The sequence below is a fragment of the Miniopterus natalensis genome, chromosome 17, assembly GCF_054644295.1.
Source record: "Miniopterus natalensis isolate mMinNat1 chromosome 17, mMinNat1.hap1, whole genome shotgun sequence".
In the NCBI taxonomy this organism is placed as follows: Eukaryota; Metazoa; Chordata; class Mammalia; order Chiroptera; family Miniopteridae; genus Miniopterus; species Miniopterus natalensis.
Window position 1 is genome coordinate 10498313 of NC_142097.1, and position 27975 is coordinate 10526287.

The 27975-nt window shown below is 50.8% G+C and overlaps 2 protein-coding genes and 1 pseudogene across 4 annotated transcripts; 1 reads left to right on the top strand and 2 right to left on the bottom strand.

The window, feature by feature from the left end:
• Nucleotides 1–3340: 3340 nt before the first annotated feature.
• LOC107544247 (asialoglycoprotein receptor 2-like) lies at nt 3341–11515 on the top strand. The gene is made up of 8 exons (XM_087826525.1): nt 3341–3464; nt 8314–8433; nt 8630–8725; nt 9368–9439; nt 9630–9716; nt 9799–9944; nt 11053–11159; nt 11315–11515. Exons 1-8 carry the CDS (start codon nt 3341–3343, stop codon nt 11469–11471), a joined length of 909 nt encoding a protein of 302 aa, XP_087682651.1. The 3' UTR covers nt 11472–11515.
• A 4140-nt stretch (nt 11516–15655) lies between these two features.
• On the bottom strand, nt 15656–21721 carry LOC107544246 (C-type lectin domain family 10 member A-like). Of its 3 annotated transcripts, XM_087826528.1 has the most exons (10): nt 21667–21721; nt 21471–21485; nt 20972–21088; nt 20566–20661; nt 20398–20469; nt 20225–20296; nt 20035–20121; nt 19802–19953; nt 16001–16107; nt 15656–15812 (listed from the first exon to the last, which is right to left on the bottom strand). In XM_087826528.1, exons 1-10 carry the CDS (start codon nt 21719–21721, stop codon nt 15656–15658), a joined length of 930 nt encoding a protein of 309 aa, XP_087682654.1. The 3 variants fall into 3 exon arrangements, with proteins under 3 accessions (XP_087682654.1, XP_087682653.1, XP_087682652.1); XM_087826527.1 differs by lacking the exon at nt 21471–21485; XM_087826526.1 differs by lacking the exon at nt 21471–21485 and having other exon boundaries at nt 20972–21155; nt 21647–21721.
• A 2053-nt stretch (nt 21722–23774) lies between these two features.
• LOC107544245 (small ribosomal subunit protein eS25 pseudogene) lies at nt 23775–24229 on the bottom strand (annotated as a pseudogene).
• Nucleotides 24230–27975: the final 3746 nt, after the last annotated feature.

The following is a 27975-nucleotide window of genomic DNA, read 5'->3' on the forward strand; positions in this document are numbered from 1 at the left end:
AACTGGGACTTCCTTATAGCATGGTTGTCTGGATTCCAAGAGTGAAAACTGAAGCTTCCAGGTCTTAAAGTCTAGGCCCAGGACTGGCAGGGTGTCACTTCAAGCACTTTCTATTGGTCAAAGCAAGTCACATGGTCAGCCTGGATTCAAGGGAGGGGAATAAACTCTGCCTCTGGGTGGGTGGTGTGACCTGCACACACAGGGAAGGGAGAAGTTGATGGCTGCTCTCTTTGGAGACTGTCATATACAGCAGACACACCATTCCTGACTGCCTGTGGTGAGTGGAGGAATTGGTGTGGGGAAACGGGGTGGGGGAGGGAAAGTAATAAAACAAGAGAGAGGTCTTTCCTCAGATTGCAGAGGGAGACTGGGTGTTATAAACTCAGAAATGACTAACCTAACTGTCTGTGCCTGACGTATACACACCCCATCCCCAAAATAAAAATCAACCAAATAAAACAGGATTTTATAACCAAAATCCTGTTGGAAAAACCCCAACAAAAAAGTAATGAGACAATATGGAAACTTAAGAAATAGTCCAAGTATATGTTGAATGTTGGTAAATTAAAATGTTGGCTTTCAAATAGTTAGAAAGAACAGGAAGCAGAGGATGCCTCTTGTTTTCTGTCCTGTCTTGCGAGTGCGAGGGGTTGGGGGTTGTAACTTGAAACTTGGAGTCAGTTCAGTCGAGGTGGGTGGCCAGTGAGGACTCCCTCTGTCCCTGGGTGGCAGTTGGGGAACCTTGACAGGCAGTTGATAATCTATTTGCCAAGCTCTTGCCTATATCTCCGAACTAAAACTGTGTCCCTGCCAAGACTGGGGCTTCATGACAGTGTTTTCAAGCTTTGATTTGTGACGGATTAATGGATCAGGAAATTCAATTTAGTTGGTCATGAAATAGAATGAGAGTAGCCCTGGGAGGTGTGGCTCAGTTGGTTGAGAATCATCTCATGACGTGAAAGGTGGCCAGTTCGATTCCTAGTCAGGGCACATGCCCAGGTTGCAGGTTAAATCCTTGGTTGGGGGTGGGTTCAGGAGGCAACCAATCGATGTTCCTCTCTCACATTGATGTTTTTCTCTCTCTCTTGCTCTCTCCCTCTCCCTTCCTCTCTCCCTAAAATCAATAAAAACATATTTGAAAAAACAGATCCTGGGCCTAGCTGGTTAGGCTTAGTGGTTAGAGTGTCAGCCTGGGAACTGATGGGTCCTGGGTTCGATTCTCACCAAGAGTATGCCCCTCAGTTGTAGGCTCCATCCCCGGCCAGGCCGGGGTGGGTGTGGGAAGCCACCAAATCAATGTGTTTTCTCTCACATTGATTTTTTTTCCCCCTCTCTCCCTCCCACTCTCTGAAAAGCAATGGAAAAAATATCCTCAGGTAAGGATTAAAAAAATAAAGAAAAGCTTTTCCAAAAAAAAAAAAGATCCTAAGAAACTATTAAAAAAATAGAATGCAAATAGTAAGATAAGTATTGTTTTATGAAACTTTCATGTCAATAGTATATCTATAAATTCATTCATTCACTCAGTCACTCGTTCATTCCTCAATAGTTACCTGTTGAGCACCTACTATGTGCCAGGCACTGGGGATTCAGAGGAGAGTGAAACCTACAAAGGTGCGGGTGTGTGCAGGCGCTTGCACGTGCATTCTGGATCCCATTGTAGAAAGTATCTCTTACTGCGGGGCGACAAACAGCAGAGCAGCCTTAGTGGCTTCGCTTCATAGAAATGTCAGGATATCAAATTGCGTGGCTAAATCCCATGTGTGTCAGAAAGTTACCACCCAAAAAGCACAGGCCGTACACCTGAAACTAACATAATGTTATATGCCAATTATACTCCATTAAAAAGAAAACTGAAGGAAAGCACTGGCCTCTGTCTCAACCCCTTTTTGGCACAAGGGCAACTCGGGCTACTTTATAAGCAGCCCAGGTATGGCGAGGGTCGGAAAACCAGGCACGAAAACTGTTCTCTTCCCCAAACTATCGTCAGTGTGCGCAGTGGTTGCTCACGCTCCTCAGGTCGCGGAGGCCCACCTTCCTCACGGGACAGTGAAGCCCCTCTCTTAGGGTCTGGCTTTCCCCCCCTTATCCTGCTCCACTTCTCCTTTCCCTCCCCTCTGTCGTGTCCCCCCACCCATGTGCGCCCCCCCCACCCAAAGCAAGTCACTCAGGCTCCCCTGTAAAAGGGGAGCAACGCGTAGCCACCCCTGGGGTGTTGTGCCGTGAGAGCTACAGGACACCCTCGCCCCGAGTGAGGACAAAGGTTCATGGTGCCAGGGCCACACGAGGGCTGATGGGGCTTGAATGCCTCCTGCTCCAGGGGGCTGCCTGCTGCCCCAGCACCCCCCTGCCCCTGCGCTTCCAGGGGGCTGCACTCCCAGGAGGGAAGCTGGGAGCCTGGGGCTGAGCGTGCGGGAAGCCGGGCCTAGGCTCAGATGCCAGATTGGGCAAGAGCACAGAACCCGCCTCTCTGATCCTGGTCAGGGGTGTTTAGAGACACCAACAATTCTGGGAAATTCAGAGGCAGGGAGTGAAAGGGGGAGGGGGGGGGAGAAAACCTGGCCTGCACCTCCACCCTCCTGGCCTGGCCTCCCTTCCAAACTGTGCAATGAAGTGTGAGGTGACTGGCTTATGGGGGTGAAGGGGACAGACCAGGAGACCCTTTCTCTAGGCAGAACAGAGACAGTCCTGTCCCCAGCCCCCCACTATGCTTTGCCTGAGTCCCAACTCCATTTCCACTTCTGTTTACTGTCCAAAGTCCTGGGGTCAGGAGATCCCAGGTTAGAACCACTTGGACATTCAGACACATGGGTTCGGGGCCCTCACCTGGACCAGTCCCCTCCCCTCCTGTCTAGCACCACCTGCCCCACTTCTCCGGGCTCCAGCTCCTCCTTAGCCTTGGGGTCTGGGCTGCCTGAGGGTCCAGGGAACAAGCCCTCCTCCCTCCACACCAACAGGTAACCAAGGTTGGGGAGGCAGGTGGGACTGGGGATGTTTGGTATTAAGGAAACCATAGTCCAGGGACAGTGGGGACCAGATGGGAAGATGAGAGTGGAGGGAAGGCTGTGGCCATGTCACAACCTAAGCAATCACCTGAGAAGGGACCAGGACCCTGGCTGTATTTCAGCCCTGAACTCACCTCCAACCTCAGACCCAACCCAAGCTGTCTCCTCTCTCCTCTCACCCCACCTCCAAGGCCATCATCAGCCTCCACCTGAATCAGCAGCTTAGCACAAGCATCGGCCCTGACTCAGCCCCAGCCCTAAGGGCAGCCTCAGATCAACCCCAGGCGCAGCTCCCGCCCCCGGACCCGGACCCCGGACCCAGACCCAGACCCGGCATGGAGAAGGAACTTCAAGACATCCAGCAACTGGACTCCGAGGAAAACGACTACCAGCTCGGCAGGGGTGAGGGGCAAGGTGCTCATGGACACAGCCCCAGGAGAGAAGATGCATTCTGGAAAGGCAAGTATCCAGTTTCTGGGGCTTCGCTTCACCTGTCTTGTTCCTGATCACTGTCTCTCTGAGGTCTCTGTCACATTCACTCCGTGGCAGGGCCTGGGCCCCTCTAGGTGTGGTGTGAGGTGCCAACACCCATGTTTACCCCTGACCTCACCTTCCTCTCCACCCTCAGGACCCCAGGAAAGGGTGTGTGCTCAGAGGTGAGGGGTGGAAGCTGGAGAAACTTCCTCTCCCTTCCGACACTACGTGCCATGTGTGTCTGTGCATTTTGTGTGTGCAAGAAAAGCACATTCAGCCAGGAGAGTGTATGTGTATGTGGGAGGGTGTGGGGATGGGTGAGTGGGGCAATGGACACAGAGACACAGAGATATTCTGGAAAATTCTCACTTTCCCCAAGCCCACCACCTGGATCTTCATCTAGCAGATCTTGAGGGAAGGCCTGGGGTGTGGGAAAAGATTTTCAGGAGAGAGACCCGAGCCATACTAGGCTGAGGGGCAGGAGTGTGTGTGGGGGGGGGGCTGTCAGATGTGTGGGCGCTGGTGATGGAGTGAGCCTCTGTGGACAAAAGGGGCGCTGGGGCGCGGAGCTCAGGTAGAGGAGCTGGTTAGCCTGGGCTGGGAGGAGAAACCCCTCATTTCTGAGGCAGGCAGGCTGCGGAGGCTGGTGCTGCTGCGGGTGGGAGCCGCAGGGCAGGAGCAGGAGCAGGAGGGACAGGCCTTCATTCCGGCGGGAGGCTTCTCCTCTCCCTCTCCCGGGCAGCGGGCCGCAGGCTGCGCGGGGCAGAGGCCGCGTCTTTCCCTCCCCTCCGCAGCCTCAGTGCCCACGCGATGCCTGGTGGGCAGTGAACACTCAAGGGTGATTTTGGATGTTGTTGAATCTTCTGAAGGTGAGAATGTTCAGGGTTTAAGCGGGGGGTGTGGAGACAGTCCAGGAGTTTGGGGTTCCATGGGAGAAGGGGCTCACCCGAAAGGCCCGAAGGAGACACTGCAGGGCTCCCCCGAGGCGGTGCGGGTGTCAGCGCGCGTCTCCCCGGCAGCCTCTGCTGCCTGCATGCGAGCAGACGTCTCCCACTCTTCCGAGCACCTTATATGCCTCTGTTTTCAGCAAATTTGGAAATATTTTGGTCATTGTCTGCCTCACCCTTCTCCCCTCTCCTTCAAGGACTCCAATTCTGCATCTCTGAGTAGTCCCACAGTTCACTGATGCTATTTCCATTTTTAAAAATGTATTTCCCCCCCTCTGTGTTTCTTTTTATATAGTTATTATTGCTATATCTTTAAGTTTACTAATCTTTCCTTATGCATGCCTAATCTTCCATTAATCCCACCTGGTATATTTTTTATTTCAGACATTGTAGTTTCTTGTCTAGAAGTCCAACTTGGGCCTTTTAAATATCCTCTTGGATATTCTGCTTGGTTTTTGAACACATGGAGCACAGTTGCAATATCTGCTTTGATGTCCTGTCTGCTAATCCTAACATCTGTGTCAGTTCTGGATCAGTTTTGATAGATTTATTAACCTCCTTGTTACGGCATGTGTTTTCCCGCTTCTCTGTGTGACTGGTAATCTTTGATTGGATGCTAGACATTGTGAATTTTACCTTGTCGTGTGCTGGATATATTTGTATTCCTCTAAATATTCTTTAAAAAAATTTTTTTTTAATTTTAATTTTTAAAATCTTTATTTTTTATTTAAAAAGTTTTTATTGATTTCAGAGAGAGGAAGGGAGAGGGAGAGAGAGATAGAAACATCAATGATGAGAGTCATTGATTGGCTGCCTCTTGCACGACTCCTATTGGGGACTGAGCCTACAACCCGGGCATGTGCCCTGACTGGGAATCAAACTGTGATCTCCTGGTTCATGGGTTGTCGCTCAATCACTGAGCCACTCCAGCTGGGCCCTCTAAATTCTTGAGCTTTATTCTGGGATGTAGTTAAGAATAAGTTTGGTATTTTTGGGTGTTGAATAAGAATAAGTTTTGGTATTTATGACCTGTTAGGTGGGTCTGGAGCACCATCAGGGGAAGGGCTTCTTGGGTCCTCTACCCAGTGCCTTGTAGGTTATGTTTTCCAGTCTGGCTGGTGGGAATAGGCACTGTTTCTGGCCCTGTCTGAGTGCCAGGCACTGTTCCCTCATCCTTTCAGATTGCTTCCTATTGGTCTTGGGCAGTTTTTTTTACATGTATGCACTGATCAGTACTCAGCTGATTGCTTGAAGGGAACCCTGTACAGATCTCCGTGCTTCTCTGTGCAGCTCTCTCCTCTGACACTTTGTCCTGTGAAGTCTAACGACCTCGGTCTCTGCAGACTCTTGGCCCCATCTCCTCAAGTGGAGGAGTCTGCTGGCCTCTGCTCGGATCACCCCTCCTTGCCCCGTGGCCTGAAAACTTTCTCCCAGCACTAGGCTGGGACAATCATAGGACTCATCTTGTTTGTGTCCCGTCTCTCAGGCATCATTGCTCTGTGTTGCCTGAAGTCCAGTGTCTTGAAAATGGTTGTTTCTTAGAGTGATCTGTTTCTTCTTTTGGTTTTCTCTGGGAGGAGGGCAAACCCTTTCTTTTATTTTCCAACTTGCCTAAGTAGCACTTGACATGTTTTAACTCATTTCGTGCTCAGAGCAATCCAAATCAGGTAGCTGTTGTTCTTACCCACTTTTTCCCCCCTCTCTGTTGTGGTAAGGACACATAATACGGGATCTACCCTTTAATAGAATTTAAATGCACAACACTGCTTTGTTAACTATAGGTGCAGTGCTGTACAGCAGATCTCTAGAACTTATACATCTTCCATAATTTTAACTTTATACCCATTGAACAACTTCCAATTTCCCACCCCCAGCTCCTGGCAACCACCATTCTATTCCGTTTCTATGAGTTTGACTATTTTAGATTGTGAAGTGGACACAAGAAAACTGAGGCACTAGAAGTTGAATGACTTGCCTATGATCTCAGAGCTAGTTGGTGGCACAAGGGACTCAGCCATGGGTGGTCTGGTTTCAGGGCAGAGGTGTCTCTGCAACACTCCCCAACACCTCCCCACTACTTTCCTCCCACCCACCTGGGCTGTACTTCCTCAGACTTCTGTTCCCCTGGATGCTTCCCAGAGTTGAGGGTTTATAGGTCATAGGCTGGTCTGGGAAGCAGGACAAAGGCCCTTTAAGTGGACAGTATTGGTGAGAGCAGTCAGAGTCTCAGCCATGGAGTCCTAGCTGGATGGGGAAGACTGTGGTCAGGGACAACTTCTAGATGGACAGAAACACAGGGGACCACAAAAGCATGTGAGGGGAGAGGCAAAGGGAAGGCAGTGCTCAGAGCAGGCAATGGGCAGTGAAGGTGCCAGAGACATGGCCTTTCTGGGTCAAGATGGGGTCTTGAGTGTGGCTGAAGTGGAGGAAGGTGACAGTTATTTGTGTGAGGAGGTCAAGAGTTCTGGGTGGTCACTCACAGGAACAACATTTAACTCAGGATGTTGGCAATTGAGAACTGGAGAGGAAGACTCTGGGGCCCTGAATGAGTATCCCAAGATGCGAGAGCCCCTGGGTGTGATGGAGATGAGAGGAGAGGGAAGGCCAGGCTCTGAGGCAAAGAAGAGGACATGTTTTGTTAGAAGTGGCCCGGCCAGGCGTGGCTTAGCAGTTGAGCATTGACCTAGGATTCAGGCGATCGGGGTTCGATTCTTGGTCAGGGCCCATGCCCACGTTGTGGGCTCGATCAACAACTCTCTCATCATTGATGTTCCTATCTCTCCCTCTCCTTCTCCTTTCTTCTCTCTGAAATCAATAAAGATATATTTAAAAAAAAAAAAAGAAGTGGATGGTGCAACAGCAGCAGCGTGGGGCTGGGAGGACAGCCACTGCTCCAGGCCTAGAGATACGTCCAGAGGGGCGAAGCTAGTTCTGTGCCTGTGAAGATGTGGGTGCATGTGTGTGTGTGTGTATGTGGGGACATGTGTGTTGGTGTGTATATGTGTGTGAGAAGGTATGTGAGTGTGTGCTATAGCATGTGAGAGCGTGTATGAGGATGTGTGTGTTAATGTGTGACTGTGAGAATGTGTGTTAATGGAAGTGTTTGCTGGTCCTGGGCCTCAGAGCCCTGCTGCTGGTGGCTGTCTGGGTGGTTGGGTCCCAAAGTGAGGATCACAAGGGCCAGCAGGGATGGGACCATGATGGGAGGAGGTCTGTGCAGCGCTGGGGCAATGAGTGTATGTGCAGTAATGAGTGTGAGAGGAAAATGAAAAACGTGTGTGTGTGTGTTTTCAGGATTCAGCTTGACTAAGGGGAGGGAGAGGTTCCTGTGAGATGACTGAGGGCTAAGGGGAGAGAGTTTATAGTGGAACAGGGGTTCCTGGGGTGGAAGGGCAGAGACGTGGGAGAGGAGGCTCTGAGGGGTGGGAGATGAGAGAGGATGGGGCTCGGAGAGCAGCCCTTGGGGAGTGGTCTGTGGTGGAGTGGCCTGGACTTAAACATCCCAGTGGAATTGGGGGGGAGGGGGTGTTCCAGTTTTGGACTTTTCTGAGGGCGCAGGCATGGATTTTAAGAACACAGGTCTGTCCTCTAGGTCCCCCAGCTCTAAGATTGGGGCTTTACACACAGATGATGTGACTCTCCGTGCCATGTGCAGGTGTGTTGCACACACCTGTGTAGCTGTATGTGCATATAGGCATGTCGTGCTCATGTGGGTGCAAGTGTGCAATGAAAGTGTGTGCAATGCTTACACACTGGGGCCAAAGCCCAGCACCTCCCCACTACTTTCCTCCCACCACCTGGGCTGCACCTCCTCAGACGTCTGTTCCCTGGCTGCTTCCATTAGCTGGGCCTGGGCAGCCTCCCTCCTGACTCCCTTTCTCTCGCAGGAGCGCCTTCTTCCCAGCCCCTTCTGCTGCAGAGTCTCTGCTCCAGTTTCTGGCTCAGTCTGCTGGCCCTGGGCTTCAACATCCTGCTGCTGGTGGCAGTCTGCGTGATCGGGTCCCAGAGTGAGGACTGCAGAGGCCAGTGGGGATGGGCCCTGATGGGAGGAGATCTGGGCAGTGCTGAGGCAATGAGAGCTATGACAGGGGAAGAGCCGGAGGCAGCAAGGGGCGGTGGAGGGACAGTGCATGGACAGTGCTGGGGCTGTCACATGGGGCACAGCCCCTCCATTCTGCCCTTTGCCCTCTCTCTCCTGACAAGGAGCACAGATGCAAGTGGAGTTTCAGAACCTAAAAGAAGCTTTCAGCAACTTCTCCTCCAGTACCCTGACAGAGATCCGGACTCTCAGCCTGCATGGTGGGGGGCGCTCCCCGGCGGGAGGGCTGGGAGGGGCCGGGAGGGCCGGGTGGTAGGTGCTGAGGCGCCCCCTTACCAGCACAGGCTTGCGGGCCCCAGAGGTGGGAACCCCGTGCTGTGTCTGCAAAGGAGCATGTTTGGGGTGCTGTGGGCAAATCACCCTGCTGTCCCCTGGGCTGGGGGACCCTGAATGGGCAGGTGGAGAGGATGGGGGTTGGTGCCAGGAGATAATTAATCTGCACTGGCCGGGAGGGGAGGAAGGCACTGCAGGTTTTGGACTGTAAACACTCCCCGTGGGGCCGTAGCTAAGTGCTGGGGGGGTGGGGGGTGGGGGGTGGGGGGTGGGAGAGGTGGGTAGGGCCAGGCCAGGGCAGCAAGCTGTGGTAATAAAGATGGGCTTTAGTTTGAGAAAATGGGGACCTGTGGGAGGGATTTAAGCAGGGCAGCGGCCTGAGCAGGTTTGTTCCCCAGAAGGCCAGTGTGGCGGCACAGGGAGACTGGGCAGAGTTGGGGACCGAGGGGGCAGAGCCTGGGGCCCCCAGGCGGAGGTGATGGTGGCTGGGACTGCTGCTCCAGGGGTAGGAATGAAGGGATGTAAAGAGGCGGAATGGAGGAGGGCAGTTTCGCTTTCCTCTTTTTCAGGAGGCAGCACAGGTGACAAAGTGACATCTCTGGAAACCAAGCTGGAGAAACAGCAGCAGGACCTGAAAGCAGGTCCGAGACTCTCCCTTGAGGGTGTGGTATGTGTGTCTGTGTGTGTATGGTGTGTGGTGTGAGGGGTGTGTGTGGTGTGTGATGTACGTGTGTGTTGAGTTTTCCCAGCTGAAGGCTGGAGTCCTGCGTGGGGTGCTGGGGGTTAGGGCGCCACACAGCCCACGTCACTGTCTGTCGCTGTCCCCACTAGATCACACCATCTTGCTCTTACATCTGAAGCACTTCCCAGCTGACCTGCGCGTCCTGACCTGTCAGATGGCCTTCCTGCGAAGCAATGGTAGGGACGGCGGGAGTCTCCATTCCCAGGGTGCCTGTCCCTGCAGCTGGATCTCACCTCCCCCCGCCCACTCCCCCCCCAGGCACAGAGTGCTGCCCCATCAACTGGCTGGAGCATGACGGCAGCTGCTACTGGTTCTCCCGCTCCGGGCTGACCTGGCCCGAGGCCGAGCGGTACTGCCAGCTGGAGAACAGCCACCTGGTCACCATCAACTCCAGAGAGGAGCAGGTGAGGCCGGGCCCTCCCGACGCGGGAGGAAACCTCCGCAATGCAAACTCGGGGAGGCTGGGGCAGGCTTGCTTTATTATTGTTTAACCTAGGGAAGAGTCCAGAAGCAGAAGTCTGGGAGGTTCATAGGGGAGCAGCCACTGACTCTAAGAGGTGGGAGATTTCAGCCAGGAGCTGGGGCAGAGGGGCAGGAGCCAGGCGAGCAGGTGATGAGAGCAGGTCAGCAGGTCGGGAGACGGAACCAGGTCAGGACAAGCCAAACAAAGCCCCGACTCGGGCGGAGAGCGGGCGGGCTCCGAGAGCCCCTTCTTGCTGTGTGCTGGCCTCGGGGGTGGCGGTCAGTCGGGTGAAAGGGTCAGAGTGGGCGGGATTCCCAGTACCTGTCACATTAAGGACTCAGTAAGTGTTACCATTAGTATACTCCTATGAAAACAGCCCTGCCTGTTCTAACAGGTTGGTTCTTCCCTGTGAATGTTGGTGTTTGGGGTGGTTTGGTGGCCGCAGTGGGCAGGTTAGACATGGACTGTCATCATGGGGCTCTGGGTAGTGGGTTCAGTTGGAAGCTCCAGGACTTGGTGAACCTCTGGAAATGACAGCAGCACATAGAGGCAGGGGCAGGGCAGGTGCACCTGAGAGGAGAGTGACACCGGGGCCTCCATGGGGCAGCGGGCCAGGGGCCGGGGCAGCAGCCCGAGTCTGAGGTTGTGGGCAGAAGACAAGGAGAGGACTAGGGTCGGGGTGGCAGCCAGGGGCTGAGAACGGGGTGGGGGCCAGAGCGGGCGCAGCACCACAACTTAGGCCCTGCGTTGACTTTAGGGCTCTACCAACCACCGCGAGTTCCTTAACCTCACATGTAAATCAGCACAACCAATTTAGAGGGCTTCTGGGGATTAAATAAAATCATACTCATGAAGCACGAAGCATGTGCTGTAGCCCAGTAAGTGCTGAAGCCCTAACTAAGGCTACAAGAGAGAAAGCGAGGGCCTGGTTTTGCTGGGAGCTGGTGCTTCAGCTTGGGGCAGGTCAGGCTGGGGAAGGCTGAGGGGACCACAGCTATGCCTGCGTGGAGGCACAGGGACTAGAAGCTTCCCTCCCACCTGTTTTCCAGAGATTCATTGCACAGCACACGAGCCCCTTTCACATCTGGATTGGTCTCACTGAGAGTGATGGTGCCTGGAAATGGGCGGATGGCACAGACTATAGGAACAGCTACAAGTAAGTGCTCCTTCCCCACCCCACCCACCCCTAGGAACCAAATTCCCAACCTCTCCCCTCCAGACTCCCACCTCCAAGGCTGTGCTTCTCTGAGATGGGGTGAGCATTGCTGGCATGGGGGTGGTCAGAGCCTGAGCTCTCTCCTGTCTTCCTAGGAACTGGGCTTTTGGTGAGCCAAATAACTGGCAGGGGCACGAGGAGGGCGGAAACGAAGACTGTGCCGAACTCCAGGAGGATGGCCAATGGAATGATGACTTCTGCCTGCAGGTGCAACGCTGGGCCTGTGAGATGAGACGGAACATCACCAGCTAGGATGCCTGGCGCCAGCAGACCTCTACCTGCACCCCTCCCACCCCGCTCCCAGCTTCTCTTCTGGGGATCTGGAAGACAAGAGAAATAGTCAGAGGCATGGGGAGGAGTTGAGGGAAGATGGAAGAAAATGGTTGAAGAAACTCAGACCCTGGGGACACAGATCCTGCCTCCTTCTGCTACTCACTGGGATGATTGTCATTTCCTCCCCAATTATAATTGCCTCCTCAGGGGAGTAGGAAAAGAAGAATCCAACACTTGAAAGTCTGTGTGGACTGGTTATTTGGGACTGGGAAATGTAGGGTGCAAAGAAGAGGGAGCACAGAGTGTCTGGAAGAAAGTCTGAGTCCTAGACAGCTTCTCCTTGGCACCCAATCCCGAGGGACATGGATCAGGGAGGCCAGGAAAGAGGCTTGAAGCAGAAGCATTCAGGAGAAGGCCCCAGAGTTTGAGAGTGGGGGAAGCAGCTGGCTGGGCTGGGCTGGAGGGTCTGCCCACACCCTGAGGGCTTCCTGGAGGAAGCAGTTTTCCCTGCAGTTGGGAATCTCCTCCAGAAGAGGTTTCAGGGGCATCCTGCTTTCCTCAGCTTGGGAACTGTGGGGTGGGCTGGCCAAGCCAGTGAAGAATGTTTGCTAAGGGAGGGAGGATTGGTAATACAATTTTCTGCTGTTTTCAGCATAGCTGCCTCTTTTGGACCCCAAACAGATCTACACATATGTCCAGCACAGGGTGTCACCAACATTTTCACAGGGGGTAAACTTTATCTCCCAAGACCATTCTAAAACCAATCTTAGAAGGGTCTTTAAGCAATTAGGCTTTTTTGTTTTAGTTTTATTATAAAATTAATATATACAATTAGTAAAAAATGTTTTAACCACACACACACACACACACACACACACACACACACACACACACACACAGAGATTTGTTATAAGGAACTGGCTCATGTGATTACAGAGGCTGACAAGACCCAAGTTCTGCAGGTGAGCAACCAAGCTGGAGGCCCAGGAAAGCTGATGGTGGAACACTCCATGCTTTCTAGCTTCCCATGTGCTGTTGAGAGATTGGACCCTACTCTAGGCCTGATCCTTTGTATGTGAATCCCCCCACATCTCGAGGATTTTACCTTAACCCTGGGGTGTGAAAACCACCCCCGATGTGCTTTGGTGGGAGCCTTTCAGCGTTAGGCCAGGCTCTCAGCAGGCTTTGTGATTTGGGGGAGTGGAAGGTGAGGCGAGAGCAGCGCTGAGAGCCAGGTGTTGGGTGTGCTGGGCTGTGGTGGGGATTCTGCTGCTGCTTGCTGGGAATGTGTGTCATCAGGGACCCCAGGGTTGCCATGGAAAACCTTAGGAGACTTGTGCCCTACACGGGACATGAACATCACATCGTTGATCATATGATCCCAACCATATGACCTTCCAGAAAAGGAAAACCTGTGGAGATTAAATTACCCTCAACTTCACGTTCTATTGTAAGGGACAGATTTATTTACATTTTTTAGTCATTCGATGAGGAGATAAGGATTCTCTTGTCAAATCATCTTACTCAAGAGCCCACCTTTTCCAATATGAAGTGTAAATCTCTGCATGGACATCAAGGTTTTCGAGAAAGTTTTAGATACTGGTGGGAAGTCACACAGCCCTGCTAATGTGGGAAACAGTAATTTCCTTGAAGTGTACTTATGGTTAATCCCTGTAGATGTAACTGAATTTAAAATGATTTCACTTTTTGCCCGGTTGGATGTGGCTCAGCGGTTTAGCGTCGACCTGGGATCCAGAAGATCGAGGTTCGATTCCCGGTCAGGGCACATGCCCGGGCTGTGGCCCGATCCCCCGTCAGGGGCGTGCAGGAGGCAGCCGATCAATGACTCTCTCATCATGGATGTTTCTATCTCTCTTTCCCCCTCTCCCTTCCTCTCTCTGAAATCAATAAAGGTATATTTAAAAAATAAAAATAAATAAAATGAATTCACTTTTTAAATTGTTTCCTTTAAGCAGTTAATCCTTGTTTCACAAACTCTAAAACTTAGTACAGTGTAAACTGCAAGTCTTCTCTTCTGGAGTAGCTGTTATACACTCTGCATTCCAGTTGCAGTTGTTCATAAAAAATCTTATTAAATAAAAGCGCTCTGACAGTGTCTAAGCCTAAAATGTAATGCAAAGCCTTGTTCTTTCCAAACCAGGAATCAGTTAAGTGCTAATTGAAATAATAGCATAGAAGATATTTCTTGAATGTCATGTTGGCAAGAATTTACAGGTATGCTGGTGAAGGTGTGGATATGTGAATGTCCTTATGCATGGCTGGGGAACAGATAAATTGGTAATGTTTTTCAGAGCAATCCAGCAGGGTCTATGCAACCCTTAATTTTAAGATTGATATTTCTGCCCAGCCAGTCTACTTCTAGATACACAACTGAGAGAAGTGTTTGCTTTTTAGCACCAACGAGCACATCTGTTCACTGGAGCATTACTTGGAAAAGCAAAAATGCAGCATTTCAAACGTGCTTCACTGGGGGAGTCAGGAAATGAGCTCTGGCACACCTATGCTCTGGAATAGACTTAATTTTTTTCAAAATATGTTTTTATTGATTTGAGAGAGAGGAAGGGACAGGGAGAGATAAAAACATCAATGATGAGAGAAAAACATGGATCAGCTGCCTCCTGCACGCCTCCTGCTGGGGCTCAAGCCTGAAACCCAGGCATGTGCCCTGAATGGGAATCAAACCCATCTTCACGTTCATGGGTTGACGTTCAACCACTGAGCCACACTGGCTGGGCTGTAACAGCCTTTAAACAGAAAGAGGTGGGCAGTGACCTGGGAAAGTCCTCAAGAACCATTTTCAGGAAGAAGCATGTTACAGAGAGAAATTTGTGTAAAAAATCCACCACACATCTGTGTATGCTTACGGGTCTACAACTATGCACAGAAATACTGTGTATCTGAAAAGATACACATCAAATTGTTATCTCTGGGGCCTCTAAGTGGATAAGACATTTTTCATTAAAAAAAAATTTTATTGAATTTACTGGGGTGATCTTGGTTAATAAAATTATATAGGTTTCAAGTGTACAATTTTTAAAAATTCTCACTTGAGAATGTTTTCATTGATTTCAGAGAGAGAGGAAGGGAGAGGAGAGAGGGACACTGATGTAGAAGAGAAACATAGAGCAGCTGCCCCGTGTACGCGCCCGGCCCGCGATCAAACCCACAGCCTGCGTGTGTCCCGACTGGGGCTCGAGCCCGCTTTCAGTCCGTGTACTGGGCTTACTCCAGCCAACTGAGCCGCAGCGGCCAGGCCTCAGTGTACAGTTTTATAATACATCATTCCTATGTTGCACTGTGTTCACCATCCAAAGTCAAGTTTCTTTCTGTCACAATTTACCCCCTTTACCCCCTTCTACCTCCCGCAGCCCCCTGTCGCCCTGGTAACCACCATACTGTTGCCCAGGTCTATAAGTTTTATTTACCTATTTTTTGCTTAACTCCTTCACCTTTTCTAGCCACTCTCCGACCCCATCCCCTCTGACAGCTGTCAGTCTGTTCTCTGTATCTATGAGTCTATCTATGTTTCTATTTTGCTTATTTTGTTCATTAGATTCCACATATAAGTGAAATAATGTGGTATTTGTCTTTCTCTCACTGCAGGGAAAGCTGCTTCCTCCAGGAAGCCCTCAGGGTGTGGGCAGACTCTCCAGCCCAGCCCAGCCCAGCCCAGCCCAGCCAGCTCCTTCCCCCACCCTCAGACCCTAGGGCCTTCTCCTGAATGCTTCTGCTCCAAGCCTCTTCCCTGGCCTCCCTGATCCATGTCCCTCGGGATTGGGTGCCAAGGAGAAGCTGTCTAGGACTCAGACTTTCTTCCAGACACTCTGTGCTCCCACTTCTTTGCATCCTACATTTCCCAGTCCCAAATAACCAGTCCACACAGACTTTCAAGTGTTGGATTCTTCTTTTCCTACTCCCCTGAGGAGGCCATTATAATTGGGGAGGAAATGACAATCATCCCAGTGAGTAGCAGAAGGAGGCAGGATCTGTGTCCCCAGGGTCTGAGGTTCTTCAACCATTTTCTTCCATCTTCCCTCAACTCCTCCCCATGCCTCTATTTCTCTTGTCTTCCAGATCCCCAGAAGAGAAGCTGGGAGCGGGGTGGGAGGGGTGCAGGTAGAGGTCTGCTGGCGCCAGGCGTCCTAGCTGGCGATGCTCCGTCTCTTCTCACAGGCCCAGTGTTGCACCCGGAGGCAGTAATCATCGTTCCAGTGGCCATCCTCCTGGACTTCAGCACAGTCTTCATCTGCACCGTCCTTGTGCCCCTGCCAGTTATTTGGCTGACCGACACCCCAGTTCCTGGGAAGACAGGACAGAGCTCAGGCTCTGACCACCCCCATGCCAGCAATGCTCACCCCACCTCAGAGAAGCACAGCCTTGGAGGGTTCAGGGAGCAGAAGCTGCAGCCTTGGAGGTGGGAGTCTGGAGGGGAGTCTGGTTGGGAATTTGGTTCCTAGGGGTGGGTAGGGTGGGGAAGGAGCACTTACTTGTAGCTGTTCCTATAGTCTGTGCCATCCACCCATTTCCAGGCACCATCGGTCTCAGTGAGACCAATCCAGATGTGAAAAAGGCTCGAGTGCTGTGCAATGAATTCCTGGAAAACAGGTGGGAGGGAAGCTTCTAGTCCCTGTGCCTCCACGCAGGCATAGCTGTGGTCCCCTCAGCCTTCCCCAGCCTGACCTGCCCCAAGCTGAAGCACCAGCTCCCAGCAAAACCAGGCCCTCGCTTTCTCTCTTGTAGCCTTAGTTAGGGCTTCAGCACTTACTGGGCTACAGCACATGCTTCGTGCTTCATGAGTATGATTTTATTTAATCCCCAGAAGCCCTCTAAATTGGTTGTGCTGATTTACATGTGAGGTTAAGGAACTCGCGGTGGTTGGTAGAGCCCTAAAGTCAACGCAGGGCCTAAGTTGTGGTGCTGCGCCCGCTCTGGCCCCCACCCCGTTCTCAGCCCCTGGCTGCCACCCCGACCCTAGTCCTCTCCTTGTCTTCTGCCCACAACCTCAGACTCGGGCTGCTGCCCCGGCCCCTGGCCCGCTGCCCCATGGAGGCCCCGGTGTCACTCTCCTCTCAGGTGCACCTGCCCTGCCCCTGCCTCTATGTGCCGCTGTCATTTCCAGGTGTCCACCAGGTCTTGGACCTTTCAGCTTGGCCCAGTGCCCAGAGCCCCAGCATGACTTGGCTACAAGGGATCTTGCTCTCTGTGCTGAAAATAAGAGGCTGCCCTGGGTCTGAGGGGAGTGTGTGGAGAAAGCAGAGGGATGGGCTGACCAGCGTACACACCTCGCGGTTAGTTCCCTTTGACAGCAGGTCAAGGGTCTCCAACTGCAGTTGGGGAAAAAGTTTCTAATTTCACCCTCACTCCCTGGAGACACAACTAAGATCACAGTCACCTCTTCTGAGGGCGAATACAGGAGTATCCTTGAATTCTAGACTCCTGCTAATAGGATAATGCCCTGGGCATGAAGGGCCACCCTCAGAGGCTGCTGGGGCTGTTTCCCAAATTCAGAGGAGTCCAGAGGAGTCCAGAGGAATTCATCTCCCAGGTCGTGGGTAGAGAACAGGCGAGAAAGAATTGTGCCCATTCATGGGAGTGGCAGAGGTGAAAGTTATCATGGGGCTTATGCAAAAATAAAGAGGAGGAAGAGGAGGGAGTAAAACGAATTTTGATTTAAAAAAGAGAGGTGAGAACATCCTTTGAATAAAAGGCACGTTTCAGAACAGAAGGCGATGGAGAAGAGCTCCTTCCAGCCTCAAAAAGCTAAAGAGGCGCTGATGACATAGAGTGTCAAGGAGGGATTTTAAAAAGAAAGATAACACGGCAGAGTAAGCAAAGAGAAGAAATGCAGGGGAAACGAGCTATCTGAAACAACCCAGACCTCAGCAGCAAACCAAATCTGACCCGTGACATTTGGGCCTGAGAAAGGGACCCAGAAAGCAGAGGAAACGCGAGCAGGATGGAAGTTACGCCGACGAGGCGACGGCTGCGCAGGGAGGCAGGGAGGTGCTCTTGGACGACGTGTTCCAGGGAAGAAGGCAAGTGGGCAAGAAAAAAATCCACGTATATGACTTAAGAAAATCTTCCAAAGTGTTAGAAAACCTGTTTACATTATTAAAAGGACTCTCCTGGCCTCAGAGCAGAACTATAGAGTGAGCAAGGCCAAGCTGTATATCAGGATGAGATTAATGAAACTGAAAGACAGGAACGACTCCAGCTCCTCAGGCAAAGCGCTTGGGGAAGGGGGAGAGGAAAGGAGGAGGAATGATAACCCCCGAGAGGCTGAGAGACTAGACCTACAGTGTGCTCGACACGGAAAGAAATACTTACGTGACATGCAAGAGGCGATAGCTAACTCTATGCAGTAACCGTAGAGCGAGATGCATAAATGTATCAAACCACATGTGTGACCTCAAACTTACACAATGGTGTACGTCGGTTATATCTCAGTTTTAAAAGAAAGAATGAGGGGTGTGAGGAAGCGTGCTGCTTTTCTCATCTTTGATATGGGAAGTTACATAAACTGCTTGCTTTTTTGAGGCTAATAATTTTCAGCCCATCATTGAAAGTTATAAAAGGAATCACTCGTATAACTAAAAATAAGCTACATCTAGTTCAAAATACTGTAGGGGAACAAAAAGAACACATCTCGCATAACAAATGTGAGAAAACAGAAGAATATAAACAGAAAACAAGAACAGATTAAGGTTAAACATAGTTACTAAAAATAAATGAGATACACACCCACTGGAAGACTCATTCAATTTTTTAAAATAAAAAACAAGACTTATGCACAACCTATAGGAGAAATACCTTAACCTTAGCTAGCTGCACAGTAGCATCAGTTGGGGTAACTTTTGAAAATATCAGAGCCCCAGATGAATCCAAGGTTAATGAAATCAGAATCTTTAAACTCCTCAAGTTTAAAGGCTTATAATATAGAGCCAAGGCTGAGAAGCATTAATCCAAAACAGAGACTCAAAGGCTGGGAAAGAAAACATGGACAGAGATACATTCAGCAAATGCAACTGAAAAGAAGTCCAGGTCCGTTCTATTTATATCACATAAAGACGAATTCGAGGCAAAAGCATTAAACCAGACACTGACATTCACGTCATAATGATGAAGGGACAGTCTGATCCACCATGAAGTTGTTGTCGTCAAGAACGTGTGGGCCAACTCACAGAGCTCTGAAATCTTGGCTTGGCCCATACAAAACTGACTTTTTTTTTTTTAAAAAACATATCTTTATTGATTTCAGAGAGAGGAAAGGAGGGGGAGAGAGAGAGGTAGAAACATTAATGATGAGAGTCATTGATCAGCTGCCTAGCCCACAACCCGGGCCTGTGCCCTGACCGCGAATCGAACCCCGATCTCCTGGATCCTAGGTCGATGCTCAACCGCTGAGCCACCCCCGGCCGGGCAAAACTGACATTTTTATAGGTCAAAATGGATTGGAATTGGCAATTTCAACCTGATTGGTGAAGCAAAATATGTTTCTAATTATTCTGGCAACATGTGGTAGTTGAAAACACTGGCGAAGGAAGCAGAGTGGCCCTGAATTCTGGCTCCATCCTGACTTACAAGCTGCAAGTCCCGTAGCTTTACTGTTGCTTAGTTGCCTCATTTCTCCCTTCCTCAGAGTGGGGACAGTAAGAGTACCTACCTTGTAGGCTTGTGAGGATTAAGGGAGTGAATACATATGAAAGTGCCTGTCACATAGTAAGGACTCAGTAAATGTTACCAATAACATCCTCCATTTTTAAAAAAAAACCACCAAAAGCCCCACCTATTCTAACAGGTTGGTTCTTCCCTGTGAACGTTGGTGTTTGTGGTTGTGGCCCGGTGGCAGCAGTGGGCAGGTGAGGCCTGGAGCACCTTGGAGGAACCAAGTAACCCACGGCAGGCTTGTCACTGGGAATCCCGCCCACTCTGACCCTTTCACCCGACTGACCGCCACCCCCGAGGCCAGCACACAGCAAGAAGGGGCTCTCGGAGCCCGCCCGCTCTCCGCCCGAGTCGGGGCTTTGTTTGGCTTGTCCTGACCTGGTTCCGTCTCCCGACCTGCTGACCTGCTCTCATCACCTGCTCGCCTGGCTCCTGCCCCTCTGCCCCAGCTCCTGGCTGAAATCTCCCACCTCTTAGAGTCAGTGGCTGCTCCCCTATGAACCTCCCAGACTTCTGCTTCTGGACTCTTCCCTAGGTTAAACAATAATAAAGCAAGCCTGCCCCAGCCTCCCCGAGTTTGCATTGCGGAGGTTTCCTCCCGCGTCGGGAGGGCCCGGCCTCACCTGCTCCTCTCTGGAGTTGATGGTGACCAGGTGGCTGTCCTCCAGCTGGCAGTACCGCTCGGCCTCGGGCCAGGTCAGCCCGGAGCGGGAGAACCAGTAGCAGCTGCCGTCATGCTCCAGCCAGTGGACGGGGCAGCAGGTATTTTGAGAGCCTGAGGGGCAGAGGTTCTGGGATGCTGCCCAGTGGGACCTGGGCAGGATATGGGGTAGGCACTGCCCTACACACTACCCACCATTGCTCTTGAGAGCAGCCATCTGGAAATTCAGGGAGCTCAGGTCTTTGGTCAGTTGCTCGACTCGCAGGCGCATTTCAGAATAACCTGGGACACACAGAGGGCAGAGGGGACAAAGCAGAGGCCCAGCCTAGGGCCTCCATGCCCTCCCACCACATCAGGCCCAGGCGCAGGGAAGAAGGGGCCTGACCTGCTTGGAGTTCCTGCTGCTCTTTCTCCAGCTTGCTCTCCAGAGAAACCACCTTGTCGTTCAAGCTATGGGCTGGAGGGGAGGGCACTCAGCACCCCAGGCTGCTCCCACCCCACCCTGTCCTCAGAGCTTGGCCCTCACCCTTGCACACACACTCCTGGAGGGTCTCTCACCTGCTTGCAGTTCCTGCTCCCGGTTTTCCACCACAGCTTTCAGAGATGCTATTGTTTCTTGCAAACTGCCATCTGGAGGACATGGGGACTCAGAGCTCAAGATTCAGCTCCCACTCCCTCCCCAGCCAAGACCCATCCCAGTCCAGAGCCTTTTCCAGCCAGGCTCACCCTGGGAGTGCAGCGCCGAGACCTCAGTCACCGTGTTGGAAGTGAAGTTGCTGAAAGTTGCTCTCAGGGTCTCCAGGTCCCTCTGAATCTTGGCATCTGATCAGGCGGGTGGGACAATGAGTGCTAAGGTTTTTCAGGTCCTCTCTGTGCTAGCACTGAGCAGGGGACTTGGCATGCATTGTCTCATTGGGTGCTCACAGCCACCCAACTTAAAGGGACAGGCACTGTTGTTATTCAAGCTTGCAGATGAGGAAACTAAGGCTTTGAGAGGTTAGGTAACTTGACTACATTACCCATGAATAGGTAAGAGAGTCAGCAGCCATCTTTATCCACCATGGTCATCATCAGTGCCCCCATCCCTGTACTCCACTGTCGCCCCCATCCCTGCCCATCCTGTGACACTCACTTTTGGATCCAATTATGCAGATATCGACCAACAGGAAGAGGCTGAAGCCCAGGGAGAGCAGGAGGGGGAAGGGTCCAGAGCAGAGACGCTGCAGGAAGGCTCTGAGAGGAGGTGGACCTGCAATAGGAGGGGGCATCAGGACAGGAGGACACGGGGGAGGGGGAGAGGGACACAGGGATGGAGGCTGGTGCAGGTAAAGCTGGTGGGAGGCTTGAGATGCAGGGGATGCCCAGGCCTCTGACCCTTGTGGACAAGGACAAGTCCTCAGTCACCCTCAGCCCTCTGGTAACACATGATGGCGACATGTAAGGTCTTATCACCAGGGCTGGGAGAGGGGCAGGAGGACACAGAGTGAGTCGTAGCAGCCAGGCCCTCAGCAGGCTCGTGCTTATCTGTACTGTCAGGTCAGCACATGCTTCCCTTCCAAATATGACCATTCCCCCCCAGTGCAAATGCTCATGCCCTTCCCCAGAGCATAGGCCACCAGGTCCATTGTGGCCATTCCTGGTCCTGTCTTTCTGGGGGCCTTGAGCCCTCTTCATAATGGAGCCGCCAGAGTCTGGGGCCTGACATCCTCACAATGTGGGACCCCAGCAGTGCACATGATAGAGGTGCAGATATGCCTTGAGAGCAGAAATCCTTCTAAGCATGTTAAGAGGGTGTTTTAGGAGATACCTTTTCTCCTTTCCTCTTACCCTGGCTTTTCTTCTCACTCTCAAAGGGCTGTAGGTCTTCATATTTCATTGACATCCTTGGACCAACTCTGAGGCTGTCAGAGCTGAAATGGAGGCAGGGCCAGTGACCAGGCTGAGGCTGAAGCTGGGGGACAGGGGAGGCGGGGACTAGGTTGGAGCTGAGGTCAGGCTGGAGTGGAGGTAAGAGAAGTTCAGGTTGGGGATGAGCCGGGGGTCCAGGATAGGAATGGGAATGGGCTTGGGATTGCAGCAGAGGTTGGAAGTGGGGTCAGCATTGGTCTTTGGGCTGGGGTAGGGTTGAGTGTGGGATTGAAGGTGAAGGTAAAGGTAAAGTTGCAGCTAAATGTATTACTAAGACTGGGTCTAACACTGCGGCTGCAATTGAGGTTGTGTCTCCTCCTAGGACCGGGATCAGTACTCATGTTGATGCCATGGATGGAGTGGGCCTAAGCGTGGTGAAGTTGGAAATTGAAGAGAGTCGAGGGTCAGCTTTGGGTTGGGGCTGGTGTTAAGGGGGCTGAAGTTATGGTTGGGGGTTAAAGGAGGAGCTGGTGTTTGTACTGGGGTCAGGGCCTCTGCTAGGCTGGGGCTGGAATCGGGCTGGAGATGGGACTGAGTGTGAGTCTCAGTTTATGACTCAGGTTTGGCTGCCATACTTCAGCCTGAAACCAGTTAAGTGAATAGAATCTAAAACCTCCCCTCGGCCATTAAATCTCCAAGCTGCCTTTTTATATCTCTTCCTAGTCAGTCCCACTTGAGACCCACAGTGCCCTCTCCCTGCTTTCTCTAACTCTCTCCTTGTCCCTTTGGTCTCCCCTGCGCCCCCAGGCCCATTACCTGTGCAAAGTCTGGGGCTCTGATTCTAGGGTTTGCTGCACAGCAATGAGCAGAGCTGGATAAAACAAAATCCTGGGGAGCCGGGTGGAGGTGGGAGGGAGGAGTCAGGTAAGCGACTGGAGCCCTGCTGGCCTCTGTCTGAAAGTCCAGGAGTCTATAATCTGGGGTCTCCCGTTTCCTCGGCTTTGGGCAGGAAATAATCATCGGATTACAAGCTGAGACTGTGTGTTGGGGGGGTTAGATATGAGGCCAGCTTCGCTCTCCTCCTCCAGGGTGTGTCTTCTCCCTTTTTGCTTTATTTCAGTTTTCCTGACTTCCTCATTTTTGGTATTTGGTAGATGAACCCTCTGACACGCATTCCCTTCGCTTCCTGCATCTGAGTTTCCTGGAATTGTTGGGGTCTCCATCACTGCACACCCAGGCCTGCCTTTGCTCGGTCACGACCTAAGTCCCTGGTATCTGACCTTCTCTGGGGCCTCAGCCACCACGCTCCCCCAGCTCTGGCTTAGCTCGCCTCACTCCACTCAAAGGGGGGAAAGGCTGAAGGGGAGTAGGGCTCCTGGCCGGACTGGGAGGGGAGAAGCTGAGGAAAGCACCAAAATTTATCAGTCATCAAATTTGTGAGGGGGTTGTGCCAGACACTTGCTGAAAATTGACCATTTAGCTCCTACCAGAATCATGGGAGGCACTTTAAATGATTAGCATTATTGCAAAAGTAATTTTGACCTTGTGGACCCCGGCCAGGGTCTCAGGGACCTTAAGGAGTTCATGGTCCACACATTGAGAGCCTTGGTGTAAAGTAACTAATATTTTATAATGACCTTTAATTCAGCCATATTTACAAATTATTTTGTTAGTTCCAGAAGTTTTATAAAAAATACCAGCTTCTTGCCCAGCTGGTATGGCTCAACGGCTGAGCATCGACCTAGGATCCAGGAGATCTAGGTTCGATTCTGGTCGGGGCACACGCCTGGGTTTTGGGCTCGATCCCCAGCAGGGGGTGTGCAGAAGGCAGCTGATCAATGACTCTCTCATCATTGATATTTCTATCTCTCTTTCCCTCTCCCTTCCTTTCTCTGAAATCAATAAAAACATATATTTAAAAACCCTAGCGTCTTGCATTTTAAGGTATCAGTTATAGTGTCAATGATTAGAGAAAATTATGTCAAAACATTTTATTTTATATTTTTCTGCATGTATTATATTTTCTAACTTATACATTATATATATATAAAATAAAGTTTTATTTTTCAAAATGTACAGCTGGTGGGACCTTTTGTTCATGCATCTTCTCCAACAGCTGGAGCATCCCCACCCTTGGTGTTTCTGGTGTAAATTACCTGAGCTCTGTGCTTTGAAACTAGTTTAATAAAGCCCTTTACTGAGTTGCTCCTGTAGGGCTGCCCTGGCCAAGGAGCTGCGGATCTTCAGTCTCTCAGAGCCAACAGCTGGGGTTATAAGCTTATAGTTGGGAACTTCCTTACAGAGTTTGTCATGTTGCTTTGTCAAGCAAGCCTAGGTTATTGAGCTTGTCCCGAACTTTGCCTTTGGACCACTTCTTCTTTTTGGCCTTGCCCCCAGATTTGTTCACTGGGTCTTTGTCTTTCTTGGCCGACTTTCCAGTATCTTTCTTTTTTGTCGTCCTTGAGGGGCATGGCGAGACTCGGAGCGCAGGGCAACCCCACTGCCTCGATAAGATGTTGGACAAAGAGGAAATATATAACATGATACTATATTATGTTAATAACATTATACTAATTTTGCCAGATGAGGAGGAAGGAACAAGCACCTTTGTAAGATACATGAATGCTGGAGCAGGGGGATACACTCTGCTAACACCCCAGTGGTCTTGGGTATGTCAGACTGCCCTTCAAAAGTTAGGGCCAAGTTGCCACATTTTGCAGTGCCCCTCAGGAGGAAAGAGGCAAGATGCTTTGAATGTCCTTTAATTTTTGAGAAAACACATAGCACACATGGGTTTGTTGCTCTCAACCATTAACTGAGTAACCTATAAGGTTACAATACGTCTAGAGCAAGAAAAAGCTTTGTATCAGGTCCAGACTGAACGGTAAGATTTTTTTTTATTATTTAGGCCATACAACTAAGCAGACCCAATAGCATTGGAGCCGTCTATGGCAAGTAAGGGTACTATGTTGAGCCTCTGGCAAATCCCAGTATAGAAATCACAGTGTAGATCCCTAGGATTTTGGAATAAAATAGTGCCCTCTTTTGTTTACCACTGTGTTCCATTAGAAAAGCAACTTGCTCCTAGGGCTTGGTAGAGATTCAATACCTAACTGCTAACCTTTAAGTGACTAAGCAACCCAAAATCCCCATCATGATCTAGGTTTTATTTGATGATCAAAATCATAGAATTAAACGTGGGTTGCAATAAATTACAAAATAGAAATGTTTCATACATAAACGATGAGTCCAGAGGGCACTATTGCATTGGTAGGTGGCTGATATTTCCATTGTACCTGTTCCCAGTGCTTTGCTGTAGCTTCTTCAGTTCAAATCTAGGGCCTCACGAAGAGTTCCATATAATTAGTGAACAGGAGAGTAGAAACCACAGTCCTGATTTGAAGGTGGCTTTTCAGGCTGTGCTAGCAACTATGCACAAGGGTATGGCTGCTTCAGTATAGCCTTATCCAGGGGATGCCCCGGAAGGCAATGGTGAAGGGAATCCTTCTCAAGGGCAGATCTTTGAGCAGTGTGCTTGGTTGTCTATTTTAGGTAGAAGGAGATATGGCCTGAAGTATGGATCTATGCTGATTTATGGGTAGTGGTTTAATGAGTTCACTAGCCGGTCAGTGCTTTGGGAAGAACAAGATGGGGAAACTGTTGACTTTTTCGGGGGGAAAAGGGTACACGGTTGCACATCTCAGAATGGGCATAGAGGGTGAAGATACTTGTAGTCCTTCTAAATGCCCAGCAAAAAACAGCCAGAGATGAAGTGGCTCTCAAGAACCAGGTGGGTCACATGACCTGTTTTGTGAATGCCAGTCAGCTTTACCTGGTGCTTACTCAGTTGACTTATACAGAAAGTTAGAGTGTCAGCCAAGGACTTTAAGGGTTCTGGGTTCGATTCTGGCCACGGGCATGTACTTCAGTTGCAGGCTTGATCCCTGGCCCCGGTTGTGGTGTGTGTGGGAGGCAACCAATCGATGTGTCTCTTTCACATTGATGTTTCTCTCTCTCCCTCACTCCCTTTCTCTCTTTCTCTCTCTGAAAAGCAATGGAAAAAATATCCTCAGAACAAGATAAAACAAAAAATAAACAGGAAAGTTATCATGAGTTACCAGGGATGGAAGCTGCACATTATTAGCTCAGCATGACTATTGCTTCTGCTGAGCGCCCAACCCGCCCAAAGCAGAGACCAATACTGAGCCCCTGTTTAGGTGTCATTGGCAGTTTATCTTATGGCAGGTTAACTACACTGGACCCCTTGCGTCATAAAGGGAGCAATAATATGTCCTCAGAGGAATAAGCACATACTCTGAATATGGATATGACTTCCTTCACCACAAAGCTTCTGCCAGCGCCTCCACTCATGAACACGTATGTAGCATGTTATCCCTCACGCTATCACCTCCAACTGAGGAACTCAGTTCATAATGAAGGACGTGTGGCAGTGGGCTGGCCCTATGATATTGCCATGTGTCTGGCACTCAGATGGACAGATTGATTGAGTGGTGGGATAGTTTTTTAAAGACTCAGTTATAACACCAGCTGGGAGATAGTACCCTACGAGGTTGGGGGTGTTGTTCTACAGGATATGGAATATGCCTTATACAATATGTGATGTCATGTCCTTCTTGGAGATATTGCACCAGCTGGGGACCAAGGTATGGAGGTGGGGTGTCCCCTCTCACTAATATACCTCCCACTCCACTTATGGATTTTTTTTTTTGCTCCCTATCTTGCAATCTTGGGCTGATTGGGTTTGGAGATCTCAGCACCCAATTAAAAATGCTCCCATGAGGAAAATAGTCATTGTTCCATTAAATTCACATCCAAGAATAACTCCTGTTCATTTTAGGCTCTTTATGCCACTGAGCCAACAACAGGCAGAGAAGAAGGCTCTTATTCTGGTGGAAGAGATCGATCCCAATGACCAAGGGGGAAATGGAGGCTGTGACGTTGTGGGGCGAGGAGGACTATACCTGAAACCTAGAGGAGTTCCTGGAGTCTTGTTTGACTGGTAATATTGGTCAGTGGCAAATAGTGGCAACCAGGGCAAGACAGGCACTCTAAGGGCTCGCCTTGTGTGAGGACGAAAGTTCGGGCAGCCCACCAAGTGAAAAACAGCCCTGATAAACTGAGGTTCTAGCAGAAGCTCAAGGGGTCATGGAAAAGAGGGTGGAAGAGAGAAATCATGTATACCGTCTTATGCCTCGTGACCAGCTACGGAAAGAGACAGCAGGGCTGTATTCACGTCCATTAATGCCCTTCCCGCCTGCTAACATGCGTGAGAGGGACCTGTCGAGGCTCCAGCCAAAAGCACGACTGAATAATCATCGCCACTTAATAACACATAAACCATTTGTGGTCCCCCCCCGTCGTCAGGGCCAGGAATTTCCTCAGCCAAGTGAAGAATTAGAACAAATGCTGAGCGGGGAAAGTAGAGGACTGTGCTGCTGGTGACTCCTTGAGTCTCTCTCCAGAAACATTGTCCGTCTTTCCTGCCCTGCTGTGCTCCGGGAAGCTGATCGCTGTGACGCATCATGACACGCCTTTGCCACATGGCCTCCTTTGGGGCCTTCCAATGGAAGGCGGGCACTGGCCGTCCTGAGGGCAGGGACACAGAGCTGCTGGTGTGGGGTCTCCTGTAGATGCTACGGCTCTGGGGACTGCGCTCTAATCGCCTTCCAGATGGCCCTCCCCGTGCTCCAAAGCCTCTCAGGGTCCCAGTGTCATGTCCCCCCCCCTCTGCTGCCCCAGGTGTGGCATCAGCATCGCTGCCCCGGTCAAGGAGGCTTCACCCACCTTTGCTGTTCTCATTCCTGCGAACACTCTGTAAACGTCCCTTCATTGAACTCTTTTCAGTGAAATCCTTTTGTGTTGCCATCTTTACTTTGCTGGGACTGACGAAGCCTTTTTAAAGAAATTATCAATGTTTACCCAAGAACACGGGGGGGGGGGGGGGGGGATACGTCTTCATTAGGAAGTCAGCCGGCTGTTCAAACGCAACCGTCCAAACAAAGCTTCTCTCGCGTCCCAGCCACAGAACCAGCTTCTCCTCCCCACCTTCCTCCTAGTCTCTCAAACCTGACGTTATCCTTGACTCTGTCATTCTTTCAAATCCCTCGTGCAAACCCACCAGCAAATCCTGATAGTTCTCGTGCATCCAGAATGTGAACGCTTCTCCCCACTCCACTTTTATTACCCCGGCCAAGCCCTCACGGCATCTCACCTGGAATTTTCTTGTCATCCTTGCCACCCTTCCTACGGGTCACAACCCAGAAAGGA

Excerpts from the sequence above, each read along its gene's own strand:
- LOC107544247 (XM_087826525.1), top strand. The coding sequence starts at position 3,341 with ATGGAGAAGGAACTTCAAGACATCCAGCAACTGGACTCCGAGGAAAAC. Across the intron at positions 8,434-8,629 it reads CTGCGTGATCGGGTCCCAGA|GAGCACAGATGCAAGTGGAG; the intron begins GTGAGGACTGCA and ends TCTCCTGACAAG. Across the intron at positions 8,726-9,367 it reads CCGGACTCTCAGCCTGCATG|GAGGCAGCACAGGTGACAAA; the intron begins GTGGGGGGCGCT and ends CCTCTTTTTCAG.
- LOC107544246 (XM_087826526.1), bottom strand. The coding sequence starts at position 21,721 with ATGTCAATGAAATATGAAGACCTACAGCCCTTTGAGAGTGAGAAGAAA. Across the intron at positions 20,470-20,565 it reads CTCGGCGCTGCACTCCCAGG|ATGGCAGTTTGCAAGAAACA; the intron begins GTGAGCCTGGCT and ends CATGTCCTCCAG. Across the intron at positions 20,122-20,224 it reads GCAGCAGGAACTCCAAGCAG|GTTATTCTGAAATGCGCCTG; the intron begins GTCAGGCCCCTT and ends TGTGTGTCCCAG.